This window comes from Erpetoichthys calabaricus, chromosome 1 (genome assembly GCF_900747795.2).
Source record: "Erpetoichthys calabaricus chromosome 1, fErpCal1.3, whole genome shotgun sequence".
Lineage (NCBI taxonomy): Eukaryota > Metazoa > Chordata > Cladistia > Polypteriformes > Polypteridae > Erpetoichthys > Erpetoichthys calabaricus.
Window position 1 is genome coordinate 263,966,773 of NC_041394.2, and position 11,237 is coordinate 263,978,009.

General features: G+C 35.9%; 1 protein-coding gene across 1 annotated transcript in view; it reads left to right on the forward strand.

Moving 5' to 3' along the window:
• The window catches only part of rbm28 (RNA binding motif protein 28), an 83,781-nt gene that overhangs the window by 55,962 nt on the left and 16,582 nt on the right, over positions 1 to 11,237 (forward strand). Inside the window, exon 15 of the mRNA XM_028814853.2 lies at positions 11,200 to 11,237. This exon is cut by the window's right edge and continues 112 nt beyond it. Within this exon, the coding sequence (XP_028670686.1) occupies positions 11,200 to 11,237 (38 nt within the window). The remainder of the gene's footprint in view (positions 1 to 11,199) is intronic.

The window sequence follows — 11,237 nt, forward strand, 5'->3', positions numbered from 1 at the left end:
AGGTTATCAAACTGGAAGTAGCAATTGACTAATTCAGTCAAAATTTAGAGATTAAGCTAACAGAACATACGATGAGTTGTCAGTGGAGGAGAGAAAACCAAAAGCTGCAGTGAAACTTCCAGGGGAAAATAAACCTATAGGAAGCTTATGGCTCTTTGTCATAAGCAAAGTCAAAATGCAGCTGATTTAGGGCAACTCACTGTTCACTCCCAGCCAAGAAATATTCAGCAGTATAGCATGGCACATGATATTGTAAGTAACTTTGTTACAATTATATGGTGATCAGATCCTTTATCAGTTATTGCTAATTAAGGATGCACAATTATGACAAAATTAATAATCAATGATTATTAATTTAATTTAAAAGTAACACTATAATGAACTACATACTTTGTCTTAGAGTCTACATTTACTTTGTTCTTTATATACACTACCGGTTATGTAGTACTAGGGTGTAGTAGTGAGAGTGAGTGGTGTAGTGAGAAGTCAAGCAAAATTACACCTTTAATTGGCTAACTAAAAAGATTACAATATGGAAATGCACAAAGTTTAATGTTCTATTGTTTCATGAAATCAATGCATAGAACAAATAAACAATGGCAAATAAATAAAATAAGACAAGAAATCATTAAATGGCATACAAACAGCCTGTGTGATGAATCGAAGCTTACAAATTTTGATTCATCAGTCCATAAGATTTTCTTCCAGTCTGCAGTCGTCCACAGCTGCTATTTCAAAGCCCTATTTTGTCCTTTAAGAAATGACATTCTTGCTGCCACTCGCCCTAAACGTGCAATACAAAGTCTTCTCTTCACAGGTGAAATAGAGACTTGCTTTTTTCAACCACTATTTAGCTGTGTTTGAAGCTCTGGTACTTTGATGCACCTATCATGAAAGGGTGACCCTCAGAAACTTATCTTCTAATTGGGTTGTGACTTTGGGTCTGCCAGATCACTTCTTATCAGAGTTTCTTCCCGTTTCCAATTGCCTTTGGTAATGTGAAGAACACTGTACTTACTGACACTTGATAGTAAACAACAATGCTGATATCATGTACCAAAACTTGCACACACGTGCCACCCATATTTTTGCTGGTATTATAACTTGTGCATGCGTCACGTTAATTTCTGAGGACATGCTCAGAGGATGCACCAAAAGAACACTGAGAACACTTTGCAGCCGTGATGTGTACGCATTCTGAGTGTGAAGTGTAAACTGGCCCTAAGGAAAGGCACACTCATTTAAAGAAAGCAGCATTGCAAGAGTCTAGTTTTCTATTTTGTAATGCATTAAACAGGCCACATTAATTGCAGCAATTAACATGTTAACTTTCCTAGGCCTTTTGTGTATTTGTATGTGTGTGTGTTTTTATATATATATATATATATATATATATATATATATATATATATATATATATATATATATATATATATATACTAGCAAAATACCCGCGCTTCGCAGCGGAGAAGTAGTGTGTTAAAGAGGTTATGAAAAAGAAAACGAAACATTTTAAAAATAACGTAACATGATTGTCAATGTAATTGTGTTGTCATTGTTATGAGTGTTGCTGTCTTTTATATACATAATATACACACACACACACACACACACACACATAAACATATACATACATATATAGATATATATACATATCTACATATACACATATCTACATATATATATATATATATATACATATACACATCCACATATATATACATATATGTATACACATATCAACATATATATACACACACATACATATACACATATACATATACACATACATACACATACATATAAATACACACATACATACATACACACACACACACACACACACACACACATATATATATATATACACACACAGACACATATATATATACATAAATATTTACATATCTACATATATACACATCTACATATATATACACATATATATACATATCTACATATATATATATATATATATATATATCTAGACATACATACATACATAGATTGACACATATATATATACACATATCTACATATATATATGTAATTGTGTTGTCATTGTTGAGTGTTGCTGTCATATATATATAATATACACACACACACACACATAAACATATATATACATATACATATATACATATATCTACATATACACATATATACATATATATATCAACATATATATACACATACATATACACACATACATACATACACACACACATATACACATACATACATACACATACATATATATATACATACATACATACATACATACATACATACACACACACATATGTGTATATATATATATATATATTTACATATCTACATATATCTAGACATACATATATACATACATACATTGACATAAATATATATATATATATATATATATATATATATATATATATATATATCAAAATACCCGCGCTTCACAGCGGTGAAGTACTGCTTTAAAATTTTTATTAAGAAGAAAAGTAAACCTTTTTAAACTGAGGGAAAATGAATCAATAATTATTGGTTAAGGATCTCTCTGTATACCACGTTGTCAGTTCGCCCCTCCGGTTGTAATATGACCAAGCTGTGTGCTGACCTTACTCTTGAGCATGCAATGTACAGTTGGCCATGGGAAAAGCAGTCCTGCCTCAAATCAATGCCAACGTTTTGTAGGGTCTGTCCCTGAGACTTATTGTCATTGCGAAGCAGAGCCTTAGTGGAAATTGGAGGCATTTGATTTGAAATGGGAGATCAGAGGGTATAATGGGGATGCAAGGAATAATAACTCTCTCCCCTGAGCCACTGCCAGTAAAAATAGTTGCCTCAATGAGGTTCTTTTGCAGAGACGTGACCTGAAGTCTTGTGCCGTCACAAAGTTTCAGTGGCTGTACGCAAATCCACAATCGGTTTCATATTGTTTTCGTACCTTATCAATTGTGCAATGTGTTTTTTGAACAGGTTTGATTCATCGAAGTGATCACTCCTGCTGCGTTCAGTCACTTCACGTGAGCCACTCTCTTGTGTGATGTTGCGATGTCCACGGGTTTATTTAATGTTAGCTAAGACCCGCCAGTTAAACGTTTCTCGCTACAGCAATTTTAACTCTGTTACAAAGTGATCCAAACTGTCGTTTATACCTCGTGTCTTCTCATTAAATTTGTATCTCGCGAATATGGCATTGCAAACGGCAGCGGGTCAGTTCAAGTGCTTACGTGGGAGGCGTGATGACGCGATATATTTTGATATATATCAAAATACACGCGCTTTGCAGCCGCGAAGTACTGCTTTAAAATTTTTATTAAGAAGAAAAGTAAACCTTTTTAAACTGAGGGAAAATGAATCAATAATTATTTGTTAAGGATCTCTTTGTATACCACGTTGTCAGTTCGCCCCTACGGTTGTAATATGACCAAGCTGTGTGCTGAGCTTACTGTTGAGCATGAAATCTAACGTGGTTTATGCCCTTGAGAATGAAAACAGTTTGCATTTACCTTTTTAATAAAAGGTGAGCTTTTAAGCCTGAGAAATCACCCCGTAAATGCACACGTTTAATTGCACATGTGTTAATATGTATGCTTACACAGTATTAAAAGACATTCAACAATTAACATCATTTACCTTCGTTCCCGCGTTTGACTCGTGCTGTAAATCTCTTACTTGTTTTCAGTTCACGTGATTACGTAGGTGGCGTGATGACGCGATACGTGACTCCGCCTCCTCCATTTGAGCATATGGACAAAAAACAGGTTCCAGTTATGACCATTACGCGTAGAATTTCGAAATGAAACCTGCCTAACTTTTGTAAGTAAGCTGTAAGGAATGAGCCTGCCAAATTTCAGCCTTCTACCTACACGGGAAGTTGGAGAATTAGTGATGAGTGAGTCAGTCAGTCAGTCAGTCAGTGAGGGCTTTGCCTTTTATTAGTATATATATATATATAGACATACAGACACATATATATACATATACATATTTACATATCTATCTATCTATCTATCTATCTAGCTATCTAGCTAGCTAGCTATCTACATCCCCGTGCTTTGCAGCGGCGAAGTACTGCTTTTAAATTTTTATTAAGAAGAAAACCTTTTTAAATTGAGTGAAAATCTACCAATAACAATTTGTTAAGCATCTGTTTTTTTGTGAAGCTGACTTCACACAGCCTCTCCGCTGTTTTATAAACGAACGTCATATAAGGTCTTCCTTTTTCGTTGCTTTGCCAACGGAAGCAGCCTTTTTATTTAATCCTGTTTTTACGATTGTTCTGTTTGTATATCACGTTGTCAGTTCAGCACTCCGGTTGTAATATGACCAAGCCGTGCAAGCGCACTCTTGAGAATTCAACGTATAGTTGTACAGGAGAAAAGCAATCTTGCCTCAAATCAATGGCAACCTTTTGTAGGTCTATGAACTTAATTTAAGCTTTAGGTTTACACGGTGCTTTCTTTCCGAAGTACCTGCACTCATGAATATGTCTGTATGCGTCAGTCGCTCAAATCCCCATGGTTCGCACCGGCGAAGTTCTGCTTTTAAATTTTTATTAAGAAGAAAAGAAAACCTTTTAAAATTGAGGAAAAATATACCAATAACAGTTTGTTAAGGATCTGTTTTTTTTGTGAAGCTGCCTTCACTCGAGTGATCACTTCGAGCGTTAAGCCTGAGAAATCACCCCGTAAATGCACATGTTTAATTGCACATCTGTTAATATGTATGCTTACAAAGTATTAAAAGACACTCAACAATTAATGTCATTTACCTTCGTTCCCGCGTTTGACTCGTGCTGTAAATCTCTTCCTTGTTTTCACTTCACGTCATTACGTAGGAGGCGTAATACGTGATGACGCGATACGTGACTCTGCCTCCTCCATTAGAGTATATGGACAAAAAACAGGTTCCAGTTATGACCATTATGCGTAGAATTTCGAAATGACCTGCCTAACTTTTGTAAGTAAGCTGTAAGGAATGAGCCTGCCAAATTTCAGCCTTCTACCTACACGGGAAGTTGGAGAATTAGTGATGAGTCAGTCAGTCAGTCAGTGAGGGCTTTGCCTTTTATTAGTATAGATATATACTGTGTGTGTGTGTATATATATATATATATATATATATATATATATATATATATACAGTGCATCCGGAAAGTATTCACAGCGCATCACTTTTTCCACATATTGTTATGTTACAGCCTTATTCCAAAATGGATTAAATTCATTTTTTTCCTCAGAATTCTACACACAACACCCCATAATGACAACGTGAGAAAAGTTTACTTGAAGTTTTTGCAAGTTTATTAAAAATAAAAAAATTGAGAAAGCACATGTACATAAGTATTCACAGCCTTTGCCATGAAGCTCGAAATTGAGCTCAGGTGCATCGTGTTTCCCCTGATCATCCTTGAGATGTTTCTGCAGCTTAATTGGAGTCCACCTGTGGTAAATTCAGTTGACTGGACATGATTTGGAAAGGCACACACCTGTCTATATAAAGGTCCCCACAGTTGACAGTTCATGTCAGAGCACAAACCAAGCATGAATTATGTTTCTAGACTTTTCTAGCACCTTCAACACAATCCAACCTCTGCTCCTTAGGGACAAGCTGACAGAGATGGGAGTAGATTCATACCTGGTGGCATGGATCGTGGACTATCTTAAAGACAGACCTCAGTATGTGCGTCTTGGGAACTGTACGTCTGACATTGTGGTCAGCAACACAGGAGCGCCACAAGGGACTGTACTTTCTCCGGTCCTGTTCAGGCCTATATACATCAGACTTCCAAAACAACTCGGAGTCCTGCCACGTGCAAACGTTTCGCTGATGACACTGCTGTCGTGGGCTGCATCAGGAGTGGGCAGGAGGAGGAGTATAGGGACCTAATCAATGACTTTGTTAAATGGTGCGACTCAAACCACCTACACCTGAACACCAGCAAAACTAAGGAGCTGGTGGTGGATTTTAGGAGGCCCAGACCCCTCATGGACCCCGTGATCATCAGAGGTGACTGTGTGCAGAAGGTGCAGACATATAAATACCTGGGAGTGCAGCTGGATGATAAATTAGACTGGACTGCCAATACTGATGCTCTGTGTAAGAAAAGACAGAGCCGGTTATACTTCCTTAGAAGGCTGGTGTCCTTCAACATCTGCAATAAGATGCTGCAGATGTTCTATCAGACGGTTGTGGCGAGCACCCTCATCTACGCGGTGGTGTGCTGGGGAGGCAGCATTAAGAAGAAGGATGCCTCACGCCTGGACAAACTGGTGAGGAAGGCAGGCTGTATTGTTGGCATGGAGCTGGACAGCTTGACATCTGTGGAAAAGCGACGGGCGCTCAGCAGGCTCCTATCAATTATGGAAAATCCACTGCATCCACTAAACAGTGTCATCTCCAGACAGAGGAGCAGCTTCATCGACAGACTGCTGTCACTGTCCTGCTCCACTGACAGACTGAGAAGATCGTTCCTCCCCCAAACTATGCGACTCTTCAATTCCACCCAGGGGGGTAAACATTAACATTATACCAAGTTATTGTTTGTTTTTACCTGCATTATTATCAATATTTAATTTAAAATTGTTTTTTTTTTGTATCAGTAAGGTGCTGCTGGAGTATGTGAATTTCCTTTCTGTCTGTCTGTCTGTCTGTCTGTCTGTCTGTCTGTCTATCTATCTATCTATCTATCTATCTATTCAAAGGAATTGTCTGTAGACCTCCAAGACAGGATTGTCTCGAGGCACATATCTGGGGAAGGTTCCAGAAAAATTTATGCTGCTTTGAAGGTCCCAGTAAGCACAGTGGCCTCCATCATCCATAAGTGGAAGAAGTTCAAAACCACCAGGACACTTCCTACAGCTGGCCGGCCATCTAAACTGAGCGATCAGGGGAGAAGGGCCTTAGTCAGGGAGGTGACCAACAACGCGATGGTCACTCTGTCAGAGCTCCAGAGGTCCTCTGTGGAGAGAGGAGAACCTTCCAGAAGGACAACCATCTCTGCAGCAATCCACCTAAATCAGGCCTGTAGGTAGAGGTGGGCCAGAACGGGAAGCCACTCCTTAGCAAAAGGGCACTATGGCAGCCCGCCTGGAGTTTGCCAAAAGGCACCTGAAGGACTCTCAGACCATGGAGAAAAGAAAATTCTCTGGTCTGATGAGACAAAGATTGAACTCTTTGGTGTGAATGCCAGGGCGTTACGTTTGGAGGAAACCTGGCACCATCCCTACAGTGAAGCATGGTGGTGGCAGCATCATGCTGTGGGGATGTTTTTTCAGCTTCAGGAACTGGGAGTCTAGTCAGGATAAAGGGAGAAAGATGACTGCAGCAATATACAGAGACATCCTGGATGAAAACCTGCTCCAGAGCGCTCTTGACCTCAGACTGGGGCGATGGTTAATCTTTCAGCAGGACAATGACCCTAAGCACACAAGCCAAGATATCAAAGGAGTGGCTTCAGGACAACTCTGTGAATGTCCTTGAGTGGCCCCAGCCAGAGCCCAGACTTGAATCCGAGTGAACATCTCTGGAGAGATCTTAAAATGGCTGTGCAGCCGACACTTTCCATCCAACCTGATGGCGCTTGAGAGGTGCTGCAAAGAGGAATGGGCGAAACTGGCCAAGGATAGGTGTGCCAAGCTTGTGGCATCATATTCAACAAGACTTGAGGGCTGTAATTGCTGCCAAAGGTGCATCGACAAAGTATTGAGCAAAGGCTGTGAATACTTACTATATGTACATGTGATTTCTCAGTTTTTTTATTTTTAATAAATTTGCAAAAACCTCAAGTAAACTTTTTTCACATTGTCATTATGGGGTGTTGTGTGTAGAATTCATTTAATCCATTTTGGAATAAGGCTGTAACATAACAAAAGGTGTAAAAGTGATGCACTGTGAATACTTTCTGGATGCACTGTATATTTATATATATATATATATATATATATATATATAGATATAGATATAGGCACTGCTTCTTTATGACCATAAATTACTGAAAGTGTGTTTGAGAATGCATTGTCAACTTGCATTTTTTTTAATATTGCTAGTTTTTAGTAGTTTTTCCTCCTTTGACAACTTCTTTAGTCTGTTTGTTTCCTTATTTCTCACTCTCTAGGACTTCCTAAGTTACCTTTACAATTACAGTGTTAACTGTTCTTAACACTGTCTGTTTTTAAAAATTCTTTAATACTTCTGCAGTTATTAGTGTTCTATGTATAACCTTTCTGTTATGATTTAAAGTGAGACATGTTTTTGTATAGGCAAGTGGCTGCTTTGTTCTTTTTGTTTTTTGTACCTTATTTAAAGGTAGTTTATTGTCATTTGTACATATTACAATGAAATTCAATCATACATGTCTCCCTCAGACAAATGACAGTAATGTAACAACAGACAAAAAAAAGAGTATAACAATATGCATGCTGTAGAATGTAACATGTACATACAGTACATCATAAACAACACTGAATGTGACTAGCTCTTGACTAACCTTATGTCAGCTGATGCAAGTATTTTATGTTATTACAAGGGCAATGCTTTTCTGAATTTCTAGCAGTGCTTTAAAGTATAAACATATGAAAATTCTGTTATTTTTATTGAATTTTGAAATAGCACATTCATGCTGGACCATCTAGACTTGCCTAATTCAGAACACACATCATGATGTTTTCAGCCAATTTATGTATATACTTGAAGATTAGCAACCAGTTATAATTTAATTTTTGCATTATTATTTCAGAATGATCCAGCAGAGGGTGACAAATCAGTGAAAATCACTTGATACACTTTAACAGTACAGCAGGGAATGAAACAACCTGCTGTGTGATTGTTTCAAGTCAGTTGTATAAGTTATTTTGTAATATTTTACATGTTTTGTGAAGAGGATCATGTTTATAACTGCATGTTTTTACAGCTCTTGACAATTATTGACAATTGAAATACTGTGTAATCACTATTATAAGTGGACTTTTAACATTAGAGTATTGCCTATTTTGTTTAAGAAAGGCAAAAATTAAACTAGTACCAATAAATACAGGTATGCCACTATCTGCTATTTCTTTGATTATGGAAGAACACTTAACAGTACTTCACCTCTAATAGGAGAAGTTTGTTATTTTTGCAGCTAAGCAGTAGCTACAGATTTTAGGGAAGCACACATTTGGGTTCTGACCATTTTGTTTTTGTTAATATTACATTTCAATAACAAAAAACTTCAAGAGAACACAAGTTAAAAACTAATTATTTTTGTAGCTGTTCAAACTTTACCAGGATTTATACATCTTACGATTGCTGAAAGACCGACCATCAATTTGTTAGACTTTTTAGCCTACTGGAATGTTTAAGTTTGCATATCTCCTAAATTTACGCCTGTCATGAGTTCCATACTAACCACTCAAATTTGCAGATTCTGAAGATAAACATAAAAGAGGAGAATAAGGTAGTAGGCTAGAAACTGAGATTAGTGACTGTTGCGAAAAAAAAAGTAGTATTTGATTGATAGATAGATAGATAGATAGATAGATAGATAGATAGATAGATAGATAGATAGATAGATAGATAGATAGATAGATAGATAGATAGATAATTTATTAATCCCAAGGGGAAATTCACAAATATTTGTGTGCATTACAGTAACATAAACGTGAGGGCACCAATTATAGGTTATAATAGTGAAACTTTTTTTTAATTAAAAAAAGGTACTTACCCTGAATAAAAAGCTGTTTGGGAACCAACAAATGTGGTTTTTACTCTTAAGCTATGCCAAATGAATTAATTCACTATGTAATAAATAGTCGGAATACCCAATGATAACCTAAATGCAGTATTCTTTTTCATTTTTATTGTCAGACAAGTGAGTTTTATAACTGTTTTGACAGCTTTTCTCACTGCTTTTACTGGGCCAGTATATAATACATAATATGAAAGGAACATTTTTTTTATTATAGCTTTGTTTAAAAGTAAAACATCTCTGCTTTCCAAGGATGTGTAATAGGTGAAGATTTGTTTGAAGAAGAATTAAAGCTGTTAATTCAAGCAAAAGGATCTTGACAAAGTATTAATGTGTAGGGCTTGAATAGTTATGCAAACACTAACTTTTGAGTTTTTCTTCTTCAGATAAATATCTACAGAAAATGGTGTATTTTGACTTTGAAAATGTATTGTTACAGCATGAGTTATCACATTAAAAACGCTGAATGGATAAATGTGTACAATTCTTTTGTGATGCAGGAAATAATGATGACTTTCAAGTGGATTGAATACTTTTGCACACCCCACTGCACTATTTAACTCCATTTAAAAAATTAATGTCCTGATCAGTAGCCACCATGGAGCAATTGTCAAAGTCTTTCTATAAATAAGCATTGTTCTTTCATTTTACATTTGTATTTTGCATGAGTGTTCATATATACTGTTTTGTTACTACCCCTTATATTTTACAGGTGTCAAATTTTTTAGTTTATTTTTAAATTTCAAAGCCACTTTGGCCTAGTTGTTTTTTGTTTGCAGCTTCACTACACTCAGAAAATAATGACATACTGTATAGTAGATTTGTTCATTATAAAATGAAAGAAAAAAAGATAAAAACTCCTTCAATGTTTTTGGTTCAAAAGTCAAAATGTTTCAGCAGGTGTAATGGGGCTTAGAATGAATATATTAAAATAGATAAATACTGTATCATTGCATATTGTAATTCACTATTACTTAAATCTCTTTGTGATATTTTTATAATAAATGTTTTATTTAACTATACAAAACAGCATATTTCATTTTTGTAGGACATGGGGACCTTCAAAGCTAGACTTGATGTTATTTTTGGAAGAATTAACTAGATACGTATGACTGGCGAGCTTTGTTGGGGCTGAATAGCCTTTTTTCTCATCCAGATTTTCTAATGTTTTTCTTCTTAATTTTTTTTAAATGTGTCTCAGTGAATTTTGAGATTCAGTGCTTTTAAATTTAAAATGCTTTTTTGTTTTTTTGTAAAATTAGTAAATGGTACAGCCACTGTTTTTACGAAACACAATAGATAATTTTTGTATTTGGATATTCTCTTGAACTGTCACAAATGCTATCAGAAAATTATATTTTAGAAAATATTGATAGTGATACTAAATTATTATATTAAATTTGTTTATTGGAGTTTAGATTATTCTTGATGTTGTGTGTATCATTCCTAATTTACTGGTTAATTTTTTTTTTTTTTTGCAGTGTTGTGTGATGTATGACCGAAAGCCAGTTGCTGGAAA